The sequence below is a fragment of the Peromyscus leucopus genome, chromosome 7 (genome assembly GCF_004664715.2).
Source record: "Peromyscus leucopus breed LL Stock chromosome 7, UCI_PerLeu_2.1, whole genome shotgun sequence".
Classification (NCBI taxonomy): Eukaryota; Metazoa; Chordata; class Mammalia; order Rodentia; family Cricetidae; genus Peromyscus; species Peromyscus leucopus.
In genome coordinates this window covers 51548531-51568926 of record NC_051069.1, presented here as the reverse complement: position 1 = coordinate 51568926, position 20396 = coordinate 51548531, and the positions used below count along the sequence as shown (strand labels likewise).

Sequence of the window (20396 nt, the reverse complement as noted above, 5' to 3'; positions counted from 1 at the left end):
ACTGATAATTGTTTTGTGGTGTATATACTCTACAGAATCTTATACATCTTAAATAGATTTTAAGACTGGAAAGTCATTAAGTGCAAATATTAAAAATATCTCAAATACTGAAAATGCAAAAAAAATGGTTAAAACAAATTTATAAAACTATCAAGAAAGCCAAGTTTCTGTTAGTATACAAGATCTTAAGACAAAGAAACAACCTCCATATTCTATACACACATTTTCCCAAGTGTGAACCACTTCATGTTTATTGAATGTTGATAACTAATGTAAATAATTACTTTCCAACATTTCTTACTTTCACAAAATCCTCCACTGTAGGTAATCAAAGCACTGAGCAAAAATACAATTTTCCACAATGTGTATCAATAATTTCTCTCACATACTTCTCAAAAGCCCATGAAACAGTGAAGGCTTTCCAGTTCCTGACACTGTGAAGCTTCAAAATGGGTTCATGTGAACTTGATTTTGAACATTCTGATGACTTCCCATACCCTTTAAGTTCATGAAGCATCTTTGCAACATGAGTTCTTTCACATCTTTAAAGCCAACTAGTATATAAATAATCACTTTACAAATAGCTTACACTGATAAGCTTTCTTGCCACTGTGAATTTGAATTCATTGTTAAAGCAATAGAACTTCCTAAAGCAGTCTCTTCATTCCTTCCAACCAAAGAATTTATCTCAAGGGTTTTTATGTGTCCTGAAAGATGAGAACTACTGAAAGGTATTCCATAACTTTTACATTTATAGGCTTTCTCCCCACTGTGAATTCTTACATGTTTACTTAGATGTGAGTAAACAGCAAAAGCTTTCCCACACTCCTTACATTCATAGGGCTTCTCTCCAGTGTGAGTTCGCATGTGAATGTGGAGGTAGGAGGAACATGTAAATGCCTTCCCACACACGTTACACTCAAAGGGTTTTTCTCCAGTATGAATTCTCAGATGTGCAATAAGATATGAAGAAGAAGCAAAGGCCTTTCCACACTGGTCACATTCATATGGTTTCTCTCCTGTGTGACTTCTTATATGTTCAAGGAGGCCTGAAGATGTAGTAAAGGCTTTCCCACATTCTTTACAAGTATAGGGCTTCTCCCCTGTGTGAGTTCGTGTATGTTTTGTGAGACCAGAACGCACAGTGAACGCTTTCCCACATTCCTCACACTTATGGGGTTTCTCTCCTGTGTGAATTCTTACATGTTTACTTAGATGTGAAGAAACAGTAAAGGCTTTTCCACATTCCTTACATATATAAGGTTTCTCTCCAGTGTGAGTCCGTATGTGATTATGAAGGTAGGAAGAACATGCAAATGCTTTTCCACACACACTGCATTCAAAGGGATTTTCTCCAGTGTGTGTTCGTAAATGTTTAGTAAGACTTGTGCGCTCAGTGAAGGCTCTGCCACATTCCTTACATACATAGGGCTTCTCTCCAGTGTGAGTCCGCATGTGAATGCGAAGGTAGGAGGAACATGTAAATGCTTTCCCACATACTTTACACTCAAAGGGCTTCTCTCCAGTGTGTGTTCTCAAATGTGTAATAAGAGTTGAGGAAGAAGCAAAAGCTTTTCCACAATGATCACATTCAAAGGGTCTCTCTCCCATGTGACTTTTCATATGTTTTATAAGGCCTGAGGTTGAAGTAAAGGCTTTCCCACATTCCTTACATTTATAAGGCTTCTCTCCAGTATGTGTTGGTAAATGTTTACTAAGGCCAGAGCGCCCTGTGAAGGCTTTGCCACAGTCCTTACATTTATAGGGCTTTATTCCAGTGTGAACTCGAAAGTGATCATTAAGGCATGAGGAATTTCTAAAGCATTTTCCACAAACCTTACATTCAAAGGGCTTCTCTTCAGTGTGAGTTTTTAAGTGCTGAGTTAGCGGGTAACACCTAGAAAAAGCTTTCCCACATTCCTTACATTGATAAGGTTTCTCCCCAGTGTGGGTACGCATATGAATATTAAGGTTGGCAGAATATTTAAAACTTTTCCCACATTCATTACATTCATAGGATTTTTTTCCAGTGCATGTTTGACCCACAGCTGGGTTAAAAGCATCACCACACTGTACCCATTTAAAGAGTTTGTCTTCACTGTGAGTTCTCCCAGATGCCTGAAGGTATGACTGACTATCCAAGGCTTGCTGAAATTCATCAGATTTGAGGAATTTGGCTTGTACGCATGTTGTCTGGTAAGCAGCACTTGCAGCCAGACTGATGTCTTTTTCATACTGGCTTAATTCAGGACCTTTGTCTGCAGAAGAGGTTTCCTCAGGCCGAATAGGAATGGCTTGTCCATACTGAACACAATCATAAATGTTTCCTCTGTTCTGAATATCTTTGTGTGTCAGACTACATGAAGGTTCTTTGAAGTTGTCTTCACGTGGCTTAAAGTCACACAGCTCCTTTCCATTGTGGCTATTTGACTGTTGATTAAAAGAAAATAATAATATATTAAAATTTTTTCAAATTTATTAGTATACTTCACTCATCTAAAGACATGAACATGATGAGGATGAAAGTTTTTCCAATTTTAATTACATGTATTTCACTCAATGTGAATGAAAAAATCCTATTGCAAGAATCTTATGCCTTCTGCTCTAATTCTGAAAGGCTCCCTGTGCTTTCATGAAATTGTTTTAAAAGCCCAATATCTATAACTATAGGTAGGAATACGAGCTTATGGGAACTCAAGTTTCAAACTAGAATTAGAACATCTTTCTAATACCTCTTTATTTGGAAGGATTTTAATGAAATTTACATGAAATACCTAGTCTATTTTAATGAAGAAAATATGAAATATCTTGTGACTCTTACCAGTTGTATCTCATTTGATATTTTTAACTGAAAAATATCCTGCTGAAACATTGTCCCTCTGGTGTTAAGTCGCATAGCCCATTCTGAAGTTAAACAACAAGAACCATGTAAGTGCTTCCACAGAGAAATAAGCATTAATAATTACACATCTAATTTGAATTTGTACTCATATTAAACAAGTTAAAAACAAAGCTATATTATGTTAGCAACTTGGCTAGGTCTAGGATTTTACAGGCTGGGATATACGTCTATGTCAAAATAAAAGAGGCCCTAGGAGCTAGAGAGATGGTTCAGAGGCTAAGACCACTTGCTGTTCTTGCTTAAAAATAAATAAATAAAACACCCAGATTCAGTCCCCAGGACCCACATCAGACAGCTCACAACTACTTCTGACTTCATTCCAGGGGACCTGACACCCCCTTCTGACTACCACAGGCACCTGTAGGCACAAGGCACACATGAACTCACACAGTCCCATATGCGTCACATAAAACTTAAAACAATAATATTTTTAAGAGGCCCTGGATCCAATAGTCAATAATAATGATAACAATAGAAACATAAACATAAAATATAATTACAAAGAGAATAGGCAGTCAAAATTTAGAAATGAATGATTTACTCTGAAATTTAAATGCACTGGTAAACAGAGACAGTATTATTAAGGGAGGAAAGAAAGATTTGGACTATTGAGATTATAAAAAATTCTAAGTAAAGTAATGGAGTTTGGAAGCATCTCCTAAAACTTTCAAGTCCAATGGCCTCAGCCTCCTGACTCAAGTTTTCACTTCTTGGTAATACACTTTAGTGGCAGAGCACTAGCTTAGCTTGCCATGCCATCCACAGAATTGGGTTGGGGTGGGGATGTCCCTACTGTACTCCAAATAAACTGAACTCCCAAACATTTACCTTGGTGAACTCCTCTCTCAACTACTCTAAACTTTTCTGCCTCCAAACAAGAGTTTGAGCTGGGTTTGATGAGCTGACATCCTATACATGAAGAAAGATGCATTCATGAAAGCAGATCAAGCAAGAAAGGGTATACCTTTCCATGACTTACAAACTATGGTTTCAGAAACAGCAATGAAATACTGCTGAAGACTCCAACATGTAAATACCCCTTTTATAGTCAATAGGTACTGGTTTCTTTCCCTTAAAGCCTAAAGTGATGGTTACAAGGACAAGACAAAACACTAACACTGAGACAGCTCACCAAGTAAAAACGCTTGACACTAAGCATGACCACCTGATTTACCTGTCTGGGACATGGTGGAAGAAAAGAACTAACTCCCCACAAATTGACTACTGACTTTTAGATGTGTGCTGTGACAAACAAAAAAATAAATATAAACAGAACTTTTTAAGCATAAATATTAATCAAATAGAAAAGAAAGTGAAAGAAAAAAATTTTGAGACAGGTTTCTCCACTGTGTGTCTCTAGCTGGTCTAAAACTTTGTAGACACAGACTGGCTTTAAACTCACAGAGATATACCTGTCTCTACTACCTGGAATGCTAGGATGAACGGCATGTGTCACCACATCCACAAGATCTTTGTTATTATGGAAAAAATTACACTAGTATTAAATATTTCAGTGCATCAGAATCATATGGAGGAACTGTTAAAACAGAGATGATCAAGTTACCAAACTAAATGTTTCTGATTCAGTTGGTCAAAGGTAGTCTGAAAATGTACTTTTTAGTAGAGCAGAAGAGCAACACTGGTGATTTTAGGACTGTGTCTTAAAAAGCACCACAACTGATTAAAACACAGTAGGGCAGAGTTTGAGACCTCTGTTTCTCTTCTTCTTCTTCTTCTTCTTCTTCTTCTTCTTCTTCTTCTTCTTCTTCTTCTTCTTCTTCTTCTTCTTCTTCTTCTTTCTCTCTCTCTCTCTCTCTCTCTCTCTCTCTCTCTCTCTCTCTCTCTCTCTCTCTCTCCTGTTTTTTGCTTTGTTTTGTCTTTTGAGAGAGTCTCTGTATGTAGTCCCGGCTGTTCTGGAGCTCACTATGTAAACCAGGCTGAACTCAAATACAGAGTTGCCTCTGCCTCCCTAACACTGGGATTAAAGCATGTGCCACCATGCCTGGTCTTTTGTTATTGTCTAGCCCTCTGTTATTTTCAGTCCTTAGAACAGCCATCACCAATCCTCAAACACAGAAACCTCATAGGTGAGATGGCTCAGCAGGTAAAGATGCTTGATGCCAAGCCTGACAACCTAGGTTCCAGCTCTACAACTCACGTGATAGGAGGAGATGACTCCCAAAAGCTGTCCTCTGAACTCCACTTGTGGACTATGATACACACACACACACACACACACACACACACACACACACACACACACACCATAAAGTTAAAAAAAATATAATTAGAAAAATACACAAATATTTTTTGTTCTGTGAGCGTCTACAGGGAATGAGGGAACCTCACCTACTGTGGCCAGGTTCTGGTAGTTCTCCAGCATCACCTCTCTGTAAAGGTTCCTTTGTTTTGTGTCCAATAAAGTCCACTCCTCCTGGGTGAAGTCTATAGCCACATCCTCAAAGGTCACTGACTCCTACAATCACACACACTTGGATTTGAGCCAACTAACATCTCCATCCAAGGTCACGGGAGATTGAGGATGGAAACTCAATGTTACAAAGAGCTGGGAGTTCTCCAGCAGTCTATGCCAGAGTTCAGTGGATAGACCTAGGCACTCTTAATATCCATCTCACTACTATTAATTTTCACTTTCACATCTTACTTTTAAAGACAGGGTTGGCCAGGTTGCCTGACCCTAAACTATTTTCTCACCTTTACCTACCCAGTGCTGGGATTAAAGACATACACCACTAATCTAGTGCCTAGACTCCATCCTTACATCTTTCTTGAAACATCCCATTATCTCACCCACAACCAGACCAGATACTCTTTCTCATTTATTTCCTTCTATTTAAACATGCTAAACACTCTGCACACACTTGATAAATGGTGACAGGTGAATAACGTCTTTCAGAAAGGGGAACATTCATCCTCTTTATCAACTATCAGAACACAATAAAATCAGAAATACACACGATCAGGGTCATGAAGGTGAAGATTAATTACAAATTACTGAAATACTGGAATGATTTCACAGTAATCCTAAACCAATATAAAAGTTTACTTTTCTCATTGATATGATAAAATATATGACAAGAAGCAACTTCAGGGAGAAAGGATTTATTCTGGCTTACAGTTTGAGGGGATATAGTAATGAAGAAATACAACTAATCACTCAGTCCTCGAATAAAGTTTTATTTTGTTCCAGAAACTCTGGAGAAAAATGTCTGCCTACATGGAAATGTGTCAGCCTTATGGGTGTAATGGCAGGATACGCTTTAGTCACACCTGGTAACTACTTGTCAGGCAGTCAGACACGATCCTGTCCATCTCTGTCCTTTCATTATAAAAGTAGCATGGGTCCCTAGAAAATGAACCTAGTGGGGAAAAAAGAAACCAGAGTTATCCATAATTCTCACACTTACAAACATGGATGTCATCCTATCCTAGTTCAAAATCCCCATATAATCCAACACAGGAAATCAATCTCTCAATCTCTCAATCTCTCTCTCTCTCTCTCTCTCTCTCTCTCTCTCTCTCTCACACACACACACACACACACACACACACACACACACACACACACACACAACTCATCTCATCTCATCTTATTGCTTCTCATCTCACATGCATACAGAACTACCACACAGTGCCAGAGCAGTCAACCTCAGAAAAAGGAATGGTGAGCCACACTGCCCATGAGGACAAGTATATCAACCTTTTTACAGATAAAGAACAATAAGCCCTAGAAACAGGACCTATTAACTGTACATGGTAAAGGAACTCATGAATGAAATCAAGTAGCACCCATAACCAAAGGACACATATCAGCAAGCTGGCTTATAAAACAGACTTCAGCAACTCTTGCCAATTTCATCCATCTATATTAGCTATTTTTCTTGTTGCTATGATAAAAATACCCAAGAGAAACAACTTTGGAGGCTGGAGAGATGGCTCAATTATTAAGAGCACTTGTTGCTATTATAGAGGACCTATGTTCAGTTCCTAGCACCTACATAGTAATTCACAGCCATCTATAATTCCGGTTCCAGAAGATCTAATAATACTTTTATGACCTCCACAGGTCATAAATGGGGTCCACAGACACACATGGAGGCAAACACATAAAAAAATAAAATGAATAAATCTTTTTAAAAAATAAAAAAGAAGCAACTCAACGGAGAGTTTATTTTGGCTTATAGTTCAAGAGGATATAATCCTTGAAATATACTGGAACACTATCTTCCAGACTTTGAAGGACACGTCTAGGTAGTTTATACACACAAGTGGCCAGTGGTGATCTCCTCTCTCTATGGGGGAGCGTGTGGCGGCAGGAGTGGGAGGCTGGCTGGTTCCATTACATCAGCAGTCGACAAAGAGAGAACGAACAGGAAGTAGGGCTGGGCTACAAAACCTCCAGGCCCATCCAACACTGAGCCACTTCCTCCAGCAGAGCTCCACCTCCTGAAAGTTCTACAACCTTTCCAAACAACACTACATGCTGGGAAGCAAGGGTTCCTGTAAATCATTGGGGTAATTTCATATTCAAACCACAGAAGCACCCCTGAGATGCAGCATGACTATTCCAAGTCCAGAGCAGCAACACCTATTCCATCTGTACATGGAGCACACACATGAGCAAGACTTACCATGAGACACATTGATGGCTTCCATCCTGAAAGGATGGTGGTGAAATACACTGGAACACTTTCTTCTAGAATTTTGAAGGACACGTGTAGGCAGTTTACATATATAAGTGGCCCAGTGGTGATCTTTCCTCTTCCTACATCATTACTTGCATTCTTGAAGACATGGATCATCAGCAAATCTTATCTATCAATAATAAAGCAGCATAATTAGCTCTCTCTCTTTCTGACGGTGATATGAGTGAAAGCCACTAAAAATGATAACACATCGGCTGGAGAGATGGCTGAACAGTTAAAAGCACTTGCTGCTCTTCTAGAGGATCTGAGTAGAGTTTTCAGCACCCATGTTGGGCTGATCACAAACACCTGTAATTTCAGCTCCAGGTGATCAGGCACTCTCTTCTGCCTCTGTGGATACCTTCATATACATGGGATACATTCACACAGACATTCAGAGACAAAAATAAAAATAAAAAATTTTAAATTAACTATCCTAAGGCTTCAAGCGCTCCTATCATTAGCAACATTAATGTGATTGTCGTTCTGTATGATGTGAATATGTGTTGCTCTGATTGGTTGATAAAAAAAAAGCTGTTTGGCCAATGGTGAGGCAGAATAAGGTTAGGAGGGACATTCTAACTAGAGAGAGAAGAAGGAGAAAGAGACCTGAGGAGATGCTGCTGGCTGCCACCAGAAAAAGCAAGATGTAAAGTACCAGTAAACCACAAACCATGTGGCAAAATATAGATTTATAGAAATGGGTTAATTTAAGATGTAAGAGCTAGTTAACGAGAAGCCTAAACCATTAGGCCATATAGTTTAAAAATAATATAAGCCTCTGTGTGTTTATTCGGGTCTGAGCAGCTGCAGACCAGGCAGAACACAGGAAAACTTTCAGCTGCATTTATGTTCAAAAACCTAGATTCAGAGGGCTGGGGAGATGGTTCAATGGTTAGAGTGCTGTTGCTCTTGCAGAGGACCTGGGTTCAGTTCCCAGCAACCACATAGTGGCATACAACCATCCATAACTCTAAGTTATCCTCTTTGGACCTCCACAGGCACCACAAATGGAACACAAATACACAAGCAAAACACTCCTACACATAAAATAAATAAACAAATTAAAAAGAAACAAAAGAATCTAGATTTAGGACCAATAAGATGACTCAGCAGGTAAAAGTGCTTACAGCTAGACATGGCAGCCTGAGTGCAATCTCTGGGACCCATATGGGAGACAGAGAAAAGTCAACTCTTGAAAGTTGTCCTCTTACCTCCACACTCATACTGTGACATGAGTCCTTCCCCCATCCAGTAACACATACTAAATCAATAAATGTATAAATGTGTCATAAAACAAACAAGACTCAGAAAGAAAAAAAACACAGAATTGTTCCAATCATCTACTTAAGTAATGAACTAAAGCTTTAGGCCCTTTGACCCTAAATTCTGATGTGGTAAATGGCACTCCTCAATGGGATCACAATATAGAAGACAATAAAAATTAACACCCGGCTCACTTACTTTTGCTGCAAAAGATTAAAACCAGAACATTAAATGGGGTTGGTTGTTTGTTTTGTTAGTTTGAACCAAGTCTCCTACAATCCAGGCTGGCTTCATACTAAATATGCAGTTGAGACTGACCCTGAAGCCCTAAGCATCCTGCTAGTACTTCCCAAGTACTGGAATACATACATCTACCACCATCGTGGCCAACTTCAGCATAAATTTACCAAAAAAAAAACCACCTGACTATGGAGCTACCAAGACAGCTCAGTGAGTAAAATGCTTGCTGCACAACCTGGCAATCTGAACTTGATTCCTACATTGTACATGAAGGTAGAAGGAGAGAAACAACTACAAAGTTTTCCTCTATCCTCTCCATGCTTACACCATCTCTCTCTCTCTCTCTCTCTCTCTCTCTCTCTCTCTCTCTCTCTCTCTCTCACACACACACACACACACACACACACACACACACACACACACACACCATACAAACAATAAAAATTGATGAATACATTGTTTGGAAAAAGACACTTAAGAGCTAGAAAACTGGTTCAACAATTAAGAGACATATTGTTCTTATAAGAGACCCAAGTTTGGTTCCCAGAACCATGTCAAGAGGACCACAGCCACCTTTAACTCCAGTTCCAAAATATCCAACACTCTCTTCTCAGGACCTGCCCTCACATGCACAAACCACCATGAAGACACACATGCATACACAAAATTGAAAGCAAAAATTCAAAAGAAACATCAGACTATATCTGAAGCACTAATAAAGCCAAACACAGTCCCCATCTATAAACACTGAGATGCATGTTTTGAGCTCTATAGTTTTGCTCCTAGCAGAGGGCAGAAACCACCCAGAGGGTATGCTGGCTCATTTTGTGTCAACTTGACAAGGAGGGAACCTCAATTAAGAAGTCCCCATAAGATAGGGTTGTAGGCAGGCCTTGTCTTAGGGTTTCTATTACTGTGAAGAGACACCATGAGCACAGCAACTCTTATAAATGAAAACATTTAATTCAGTGGCTTACAGTTTCATCATGGCAAGACATGGCAGCATGCCATTGGAAATGGTGCTCAAGAAGCTGAGAGTTTACATCTTGATCCAAAGGCAACAGGAAGTGAACTGTCTCACTGGGTGTAGCTTGAACACAGGAGACCTCAAAGCCCATCCCTACAGTCACACACTTCCTCCAACAAGGTCATACCTATTCCAATAAGGTCAAACCTCCTAATAATGCCACTCCCTTTGGGGGCCATTTTCTTTCAAACCACATTTTAGTCCCTGGCCTCTAAAGACTTGTAGCCATATTACAATGCAAAACTGCATTCAGTCCAACTTCAAACTATAGTCTATCACAGTCTCAAACTTATATAAAAGACTAAAGTTCAAAGTCTCTTCTGAAATTCATGTAATCTCTTAACTGTAACCACCTGTAAAATTCCAGTCAAAAAGCGGACACCAGAATCCATCCCTGGTGCATGAGAGGGCTTTCTGAAGCCTACTACCTAGGATGGGACACCTCATGCAGCCTTGAGGCAGGGGGAAGGGTTTGGACTTACCTCTACTGGATGTACCTCCCCATGGGAGGCCTTGTCTTCTTGTGGAAGGGAGAATGGGGTGGGTTGGGAGGGGGAGGCGGGGGAGGGGGGTTAGGAAGAGGGAAGAGGGGTATCTTTGATTGGTGTGTAAAATGAATGAAAAAATTTTCTTAATAAAAAAAAATTATTTAAAGCAGATCACATATTTGCAATATATAATGGCACAGAATATACATTACTATTCCATGTGGTGATATATTGTGTACCCTAATAAATTTGCAGGTGGATCAGAAGACAGCCACTAGATTAGACATAGAGGTCAGGCAGTGGTGGCACACACCCTTAATCCTATCACTCTGGATCTCTGTGAGTTCAAGGCCACACTGGAAACAGAGCCAGGCAGTGGTGACACACACCTTTAATCCCAGTACTGGGAAGCACAAATGCCTCTAATTCCAGGAAGTGATGTCTGAGCAGAGAAAGGCATATAAGGCGTGAAGAAACAGGAACTCACTTTCTTTAGACTGAGGGTTTTGTAGAGGTAAGAACTAGTGGCTGGCTGTTCTATTTCTCAGATCTTTCAGCTTTCACTCTGATATCTGGCTCTGGGTTTTTTATTATAAGACCTTTTAAGATTCGTGTTACCATTCCAAAATGGAGGAAAGTAGGCATAGTGAAGAAATACTGGACCAAAGCAAGTCTGAAACTCAGCAGGGAAAACTCTGAAGCTCTATATCTGATGTCAAAGGACTTAGATGGCTCTTCCCTTCCAAACTTGCTGACTGCAGCACACTTCTCTCTCTTTGGCTGGCTCCACATCCTGTCTGAAGCTTTCCTTGGCAGGAATCCCACAGCTCTGGCATCTCCAACATCTTGGGGTCTCCAAGGCAATCCAGGCTTCAACTTCACAGCTCATGCATTGGCCTCTCTGGGCCTCCATTCAGAGTCACCCCAACACATTTCTAGCCTCAGTGGCTTTCCTTAGTCTCTCCTTGAGTCTAAAGCTAGAACCACATGGCTGAAGTTGCCAAGTTCTGCTGCTTGCTGGGGCTGGAACATGGCCCTGTTGTTCAATTACATCTTCACTAGCTTTTTGTTTTCAATAGATACCTTCACTGCCTAAGCTTGGCTGTGCTGAAACTGGATCTGTAGACCAGACTGGCCTCAAACTCAGAGATCTGCCTGCCTCTGCCTTCCAAGTGCTGAGATTTAAAGGTGTGCACCACCACACCCAGCCCTAAGCTTTTCTTTAATTCCTTTACACAAGTTGGAAACTTAGCTGGGTGGGATCTTGCCCTAAGGTCACCACTTCCTCTATTCCATTTCTTAATCTGTTTATCTCCTTGAATATAGGACTTAGCTCCATTCCACTTTCTGGTGCTCCTTTTATCCTCAAATTGTACATTTTGTAATTTTCTTTGCTCAGCTTGTTCCTTTTCATTATAAATCTGTATAAGAGTGACCACTAACAATCACACAACAGATACTAGGCTGTTTTGAGATTTCTTCTGCCAACAGAATTAATCCAAAACTCTTCACTTTAGACTCAGGCAAACTTTGTGGACAAGAGCAAAAAGCAGCCACATTCTTCACCAAAATATCACAAGAATGATCATTAATATATTAATATTCCTCTCCTCTGAAACCTCTTGAGACAGACTCCCACAGTTCAAATAACTCTTAGCACCATTGTCTTCCAAGTATTCCACTTCTTTCCTAACCCAAACTCCCAAAGTCCATATTACTCCAAACAAAAATATGGTCAGGCCTATTACAATACCCCAGTCCCTGGTATCAACTTCTGTCTTAGTTAGGATTTCTACTGCTGTGAAGAAATACCATGATCATAGCAACTCTAATAAAGGAAAACATTTAATTGGGTGGCTTACAGTTTCAAAAGTTTAGTCCATTATCATCATGGCAAGACATTACAGCATGCAGTTAGACATGATGCTGAAGAAGAAGCTGAGAGCCTACCTCTTGATCCAAAGGCAACAGGAAGTGAACTGTCTCACTGGGTGTAGCTTGAGCATAGGAGACCTCAAAGCCCACCCCCACATGACACACTATCTCTAACCAGACCACATCCACTCCAACAAGGCCACTTCCCTTAATAATGCCACTCCCTTTGGGGGCCATTTTCTTAAAAAACAACCACAGGCATGTAGGGTGTTTTGGTTTTTTTTTTTTTTAATTGAGTGATTGATGTGAGAAGGCCCAGCCTACTGTGGGTAGTACCATTCCAGGGCTTGTAATCGTGTGTGTTTTAAGAAACTGAGTAAGCCATGAAGAGCAAACCAGTAAGCTGAACTCCATGGCCTCTGCATCAGCTCCTGTCTCCAGGTTCCTGCCCCATAGTCTTCAATGATAAACTGTGATATAGAAATGTAAGTGAAATAAGCCCTTTCTTCTACAAATTGCTTTTGGTAATCAGTGTTTCATCACAGCATGAGAAACCCTAACTAAGACAGAGGATGAACACCAACTTATCTTTTGCCCAACATGTGGCTATTTGGTGCTGTTTTCAAATACATCTGCTTATTATTGGTAACTTGTCTCATACATTGAAATTACTTACATTTTTATTTAGTCCTTCAAATTTAACTTTCATATTAGTGAAACAAAAAAATGAAACAGTTTCTATTCTCTAAGGACTCCACCAAACCTAGTCTAATTTTGCTCCTTCACATGGATCCTCTTAGCCCTCCCTTCTAGCCCATTCTCATCACTTTACGTCAATAACCAATATCTAAGAAGTTCCCAACCTGAAACCCCAAGTGGTTACACCAGTCCGGTACTCAGGCAATTTTCACTCTCCTTCTTGTCCTCCATTATAGTCTCTCCAGTTTCACCCCAAGCCCTGTGGCAGTCTGCTTGCAGGCACCTCAATGCCAATCACTGGAGACTCCAACTCTTGGTACAGAGCCAGGGAGCCCCTAGTTATCTCACCCCTGCCTCTCAAGACTGTTCTCTGTCTCACTCTAACCTCATCTCACCCGTCTCTCAAGACTGTTCTCTGTCTCACTGTAACCTCATCTCACCTGCCTCTCAAGACTGTTCTCTGTCTCACTGTAACCTCATCTCACCCCCGTCTCTCAAGACTGTTCTGTCTCACTGTAACCTCATCTCACCCGCCTCTCAAGACTGTTCTCTGTCTCACTGTAACCTCATCTCACCCCCATCTCTCAAGACTGTTCTGTCTCACTGTAACCTCATCTCACCCCCGTCTCTCAAGACTGTTCTCTGTCTCACTGTAACCTCATCTCACCCCCGTCTCTCAAGACTGTTCTGTCTCACTGTAACCTCATCTCACCCCCATCTCTCAAGACTGTTCTGTCTCACTTAACCTCATCTCACCCCCATCTCTCAAGCTGTTCTGTCTCACTGTAACCTCATCTCACCCCCGTCTCTCAAGACTGTTCTGTCTCACTGTAACCTCATCTCACCCGTCTCTCAAGACTGTTCTCTATCTCACTGTAACCTACCTGCAGGAGCTCCTCCTCCCACATTTTCTACTCCCTACAGACTCTGGCTTTTGGTGAAGACAGAATCCCCTTAGCTCTTTCCCACAGCTCCTCTCAGCCTTTTCTCCTAGCCAGTATCTATTCCTCCCTCCCACCCACAGACCTGCAGAAGCACTCTTTACCAGGCAACCCACAATTACCACACTCTCCTAAGATACAAAAAGGATAAATAAAATAAAAAAAAAAACAAGGAAGGAACAGAACATCCACCAAACAAAGATAAGACCAGATATCAACACCTAGAATCAGAACCTCCTCAATCATCCTAACTATAGGTGGCTAGATACCAACACACACACACACACACACACACACACACACACACACACACACACACACACACACGTCAACAGCCAAGAAAATATGTCAACACCAGAACCTAGTAACTCTATTTCAGCAGACCCTGAGAAGGCTGGAGTCAAATACTATAAGGTACCATTTATTTACCTTCAGACTTAACAACAGGCTGTAATGACCTGTAACATGGAAAAGCCATAGGAATAACCACTCAAACTACTTTTTTGTGATTTATGTGTGTGAGATAATTGAGGGGAGGGGTCAGAAATGGAGTTTCTCTATGTAGCCCTGGCTGTCCTGGAACTCTGCAGACCCGGCTGGCCTTGAACTCACAGAAATCCACCTGCCTCTACCTCCTAAATGCTGGGATTAAAGGTGTGCGCCACCACATCTGTTCATTTGTTTGTTGTTCATTTGTTTCTAACTTACTATTTTGTGGAGGCAGGGGCATGCACACCACAGTGCTCATGTAGAAGTAAGAGGACAAATCAGTTATTTCCTTATACTATGAGTCCACTGGATTGAACTGCTGAGTCATCGATCCTAGCAACAGGTGCCCTGATCTGCTGAGTCATCTTTCCAACACTATTTTTAAGTTTTATATAACCATATTTAACTTTTAGGTTGAAGAGGTCCTATATAAATTTTCTTTGGCCAAATTACTTTTTTTTTCCCAACAGGAGATGGTAGTCTCATTATGAAGCCCAAGATGACCTCAAATTTGCCATCCTTCTGCCTTAGTTCCCAAATGCTGAAGTAACAAGCTATTACATGCCACCAAGCCCAGCTCAAACTAACTATTGTAATTAGGTTCCACATATCATGGTGTCTTAGTTAGGGTTACTATTGCTGTGATGAAACACCATGACTAAAGCAACTTGGGAAGGAAAGGGTTTATTCGGCTTAGACTTACCAATCACTGATCATCACTGAAGGAAGTCAGGACAGGCACTCAAACAAGGCAGGAATCTGGAGGCAAGAGCTAGTGCAGAGGCCATGGACTGGTGCTGCTTACTGGCTTGCTCCTCATGGCTTGCTCAGCCTGCTTTCTTCTAGAACCCAGGGTCACCAGCCCAGAGATGAAACCACCCACCATGGGCTGGGCCCTCCCCCATCAATCACTAATTAAGAAAATTCTTTACAGGCTTGCTTACAGCCCCATCTTATAAAAGCATTTTCTTAATTGAGGTTCCCTCCCTCTCAGATGACTTTAGCTTATGCCAAGTTTGCCACACCAACTCCAGTGTCGTCCATGTGACATGAACAATTATGTCAATAATAGTGGACGGGAGATATGTGTCCCATGGGACTAAGCTCCCTGGAGGTCCCTGGCAGAGTGCCCGTATTATGCTTCCTTCTCAAAGAAGATGTACTGTAGATGTAACCAACTGTCTTATTAAATAAGAAACACAGAACCAATGCAAAGAAGAAATCCAAGAAGAGGTCAGAGCTAAGAGCTAAAACCTTACCCTTCCTCCTGCGGTGGTCCTACCTCTCCGAAAGAAAGCTACTTCCTGTGTTAAAGTCTTTCGTTCTGCCTTCTCATTGGTTGTAAACCCATCTACATGACTGCCTCGTCACTGCCTGTCTGTACAGACCTCCAGGTCTTCTATGGTTGGTATTGAGATTAAAGGCGTGTGTCTCCAATACTGGCTGTATCCCTGAACACACACAGATCTACCTAGCTCTGCCTACCAAGTGCTGGGATTAAAGGCATGCACCACCACTTCCCAGCTTTCCTATGGCTTGCTAACAGCTCTGACCCCTGGGCAACTTTATTTATTAACATACAAATAACATTTTAGTACAAAATAAAATATCACCATAATCTACTTCACAGATCATGAGCTCCCTGGGCTATGGGTTCTGTATAACTGCTTTTCTGATAATGTTCTAATTAATCTATGAAACACAACCAAAATTAAGGAATGCTTGGGTTGTGAACTATGGAGGAAAGGGGAAGCTGGACATGGATATTAATCAGATATAACAGAATGAGCTATTTTTTAAAGACCCCAAGCCGCTAGATAAAGAAAGTATAATAGTTCAGGCACTTCTAGGGAATGAACACTCACCTACTAGGAATCCTTTAGGAATCCCAACTAAAGTGATTTATGGTAGAAAACGTTATCTCATAGGAGGCAGATGGTGGGCCCCTCTGTTGAGGAAGTTCAACATGGAAAACTTAAAGACTACAACAGAACCCCTTCCTCTTACAGGCATAAAAGTACAAGAGTCCATATTCCAACAGGTAAAAAGGTTTTATATTAAAAGAGGTATGTGGTGGAATAACTGAAGAAAGACTGCCATAAAACCCTGTTCTTTCCTTAAGAAAAGCATAATTCTGCAAGGTGGTCAAGATGAGCCTGGGTCACAATTATCTGAAAAACAACAACACTGGTGCACTTAAAATAATTCTGGCTATATGCAATATCTTTACTGTGTAAATCTCCCATCTGCCTAAATTTTAGTCTCCTGTCTCTGTTACATTGTTCAAAGTGTAACTTGGGGCTAGGATCTGAAAGAGATTTAAGGATGAACACTTATGTGAAATGCATAAGCCTAAAGTATATGTAAGTTATAAAGATCGTCTATTCATGGCCAGCTCCTCTTCAGACATTAGCCAGAGCAAGACTCACACTATCATTAAAGAGCTTTCTCATCTTTTCTATGTGTAAAGTAAATTCTGGTGGTGAGATGGGGGTGGAACAGGGGTGTTCCTGATACAAAGACCATCATGTGATACTAAGAATCAAACCCAGGTCCTCTGGAAGAGCACCAGTGAGTACTTAACCACTGAGTCATCTTTCTAGCACCTATCAAGCCAATTTGTAAATGACAAAAAATGACTTTACAACCCTAGAAGCTGAGGTAGGAGAGGACAGTTAATATTAGAATTCCTAGCCACTCCCCCAGCTACAGGTATAAGGATTATGTCCTTAATTACATCACCAGCCTGCGATGGTGTCCCAGCCTAAAAAGCGGGCATGCCCGCTATGCATTCCCTTTTCCGTTCTCTCTCCTTCCATCTGTTCTGTCCTCTCTCTCTCTCTCTCTCTCTCTCTCTCTTCTCTCTCTCTCTCTCTCTCTCTCTCCCACCTTTCCCTCTCTCCCTCTCTCCCTCTCTCTCCCAATAAAGCTCTAAAAAGGTAACTATGGCTCATGATTTTTCCGCCAACCAGCACTCTCCTCCGTCAGCATGGCCACCGTCATAACACAAAATGTCCAGGAAATTTGGGACACGATAAAAAGACCAAACCTAAGAATAATAGGGATAGAAGAAGAAGAAGAAGAAGAAGAAGAAGAAGAAGAAGAAGAAGAAGAAGAAGAATAATGCCAGCTCAAAAGCACAGAAAATATATTCAACAAAATCATAGAAGAAAATTTTCCCAAGCTAAAGAAGAAAATGCCTATAAAGATACAAAAATCTTACAAAACAACAAATAGACTGGATCCAAAAAAAATAGTCCACTCACCACATAATAATCAAATCACTAAACATATAGAATAAAGAAAAATATTAAGAGCTGCAAAGGAAAAGGGCCAAATAACATATAAAGGCAGACACATCAAAAGAACACCTGATTTATCAATGGAGACTCTAAAAGCAAGAAGGTCCTGGACAGATGTTACACAGACACTAAGAGACCATGGATGCCAACCCAGACTATTATACCCAGCAACACTCTCAATCAACATACATGTAGTAAACAAAATATTCCATGATAAAAACCAGATTTAAACAATACCTGTCCACAAATCTAGCCCTACAGAAAGCACTAGCAGGAAAAATGCAACCTAAGGAAATTAGACACACCCATGAAAACTCAGGAAATAGAATATCCCACACCAACAAATACCAAAAAGGGAAACACAACACTACCACCAAAAAATACAAGAATTAACAATCACTGGTCATTAATATCCATCAATATCAATGGTCTAAACCCACCTATAAAAAGACACAGGCTAACAGAATGGATACGAAAACAGGATCCATCCTTCTGCTGCATACAAGAAACACACCTCAACTTCAAAGACAGACCCTACCTCAGAGTAAAAGGCTGGGGAAAGACTTTCCAATCAAATGGAAGCAAGCTGATGTAGCTATCCTAACATCTAATAAAACAGACTTCAAACTAAAATCAATCAAAAGAGATCAGGAAGAACATTACATATTTATCACAAGGAAAATCCACCAAGACGAAGTCTAAATTCTGAATATTTATGACCCAAATACAAGGGCACCCACATTTGTAAAAGAAACATTACTAAAGCTTAAATAGTAGTGGGAGACTTCAACACCCAACTCTCACCAATAAACAGGTCTGCCAGACAGAAACTTAACAGAGAAATAAGGGAACTAACTGACATTAACTCAAATGGACTTAATAGATATCTACAGAATATTCCACCCTAACACAAAAGAATAAATATACCTTCTTCTCAACACCCCATGGAACCTTCTCTAAAACTGAACACATGCTTGGTCACAAAGCAAATCTCAACAGATACAAAAAAAATTGGAATAACCTCCTGTATTTTATCAGCCACCATGGCTTAAAGTTAGATTTCAACAACAACAAAAATTATAGAAAGCCTACAATCTCATGAAAAGTGAATAATGCTCAACTGAATCACCAATGGATCAAGGAAGAAATTAAAGATTTCCCAGAATTCAATGAAAATGAATGTACAACATACCAAACTTAGGAAATACTATAAAAGCAGTACTAAGAGGAAAATTCATAGCACTCACACTAATGACTTAACAACACACCTGAAAGCTCTAGAACAAAAAGAAGCAAACTCACCCAGGAGGAGCAGAAGCCAGGAAATAATCAAATTGAGGGTTGAAATCAATAAAATAGAAACAAAAAGAACAATACAAAGAATCAATGAAACAAAGAGTTGATGCTTTGAGAAAATCAACAAGATAGACAAGCCCTTACCCAAATTAACCAAAAGGTAGAGAGAGAGCATCCAAATTAACAAAATCAGAAATGAAAAGGGAGACATAACAACAGACAATAAGGAAATTCTAAGAACATCAGGTCATACTTCAAAAACCTGTACTCCACAAAATTGGAAAATCTGAAAGAAATGGACAATTTTCTGGATAGGTACCACATACCAAAGTTAAATCATGACCAGATAAACTACTTAAACAGACCAATAACCCCACCCCTAAGGAAACAGAAACAGCCATTAAAAGTCTCCCAACAAATAAAAGCCCAGGACCAGACAGTTTCAGCACAGAATTCTACCAGATTTTCAAAGAGGCGCTAATACCAATACTCTTCAAATTGTTCCACACAATAGAAACAGAAGGAACATTACCAAACTCTTTTTATGAGGCTACAGTTACCCTGATACACAAAGCACATAAAGATGCAACAAAGAAAAAGAATTACAGACCAATTACCCTCATGAACACTGATGTAAAAATACTCAATAAAATATTGGCAAACCAAATCCAAGAACACATCAAAACAATTATCCACCATGACCACGCAGGCTTCATCCCAGGGATGCAAGGTTGGTTCAACATACAAAAATCTGTCAATGTAATACACCATATAAACAAACTGAAAGAAAAAAATCACATGGTCATCTCATTAGATGCTGAAAAGGCCTTTGACAAAATCCAACACCCCTTCATAATAAAGGTTCTAGAGAAATCAGGAATACAAGGAACATACCTAAACATAATAAAGGCAATTTACAGCAAACCAACAGTCACCATCAAATTAAACGAAGAGAAACTCAAAGCAATTCCACTAAAATCAGGAACAAGACACGGCTGTCCACTCTCCCCATATTTATTGAAAATAGTACTTGAAGTTCTAGCTAGAGCAATAAGACAACAAAAGGAGATCAAAGGGATACAAATTGGAAAAGAAGTCAAGCTTTCACTATTTGCAGACGATATGATAGTATATATAAGTGACCCCAAAAATTCTACCAGGGAAC

The 20396-nt window shown here is 40.1% G+C and overlaps 1 protein-coding gene across 4 annotated transcripts in view; it reads right to left on the bottom strand.

Annotated features, from left to right (window-relative positions):
- Nucleotides 1–223: 223 nt before the first annotated feature.
- Nucleotides 224–20396, bottom strand: part of LOC114695184 (zinc finger protein 883-like) — a 39185-nt gene continuing 19012 nt past the window's right edge. The window contains exons 2-6 of one of the 4 annotated variants that reach the window (XM_028872391.2): nt 7555–7738; nt 6194–6282; nt 5252–5378; nt 2822–2904; nt 224–2430 (exon numbers count right to left, since the gene is read on the bottom strand). In XM_028872391.2, the coding sequence (XP_028728224.1) occupies nt 586–2430; nt 2822–2904; nt 5252–5378; nt 6194–6282; nt 7555–7579 (2169 nt within the window). In that variant the 5' untranslated portion in view covers nt 7580–7738 and the 3' untranslated portion in view covers nt 224–585. Of the gene's footprint in view, nt 2431–2821; nt 2905–5251; nt 5379–6193; nt 6283–7554; nt 7739–20396 lie in introns of those variants that run through there. The other 3 variants (XM_037207734.1, XM_028872394.2, XM_037207735.1) reach the window with 3 other exon arrangements.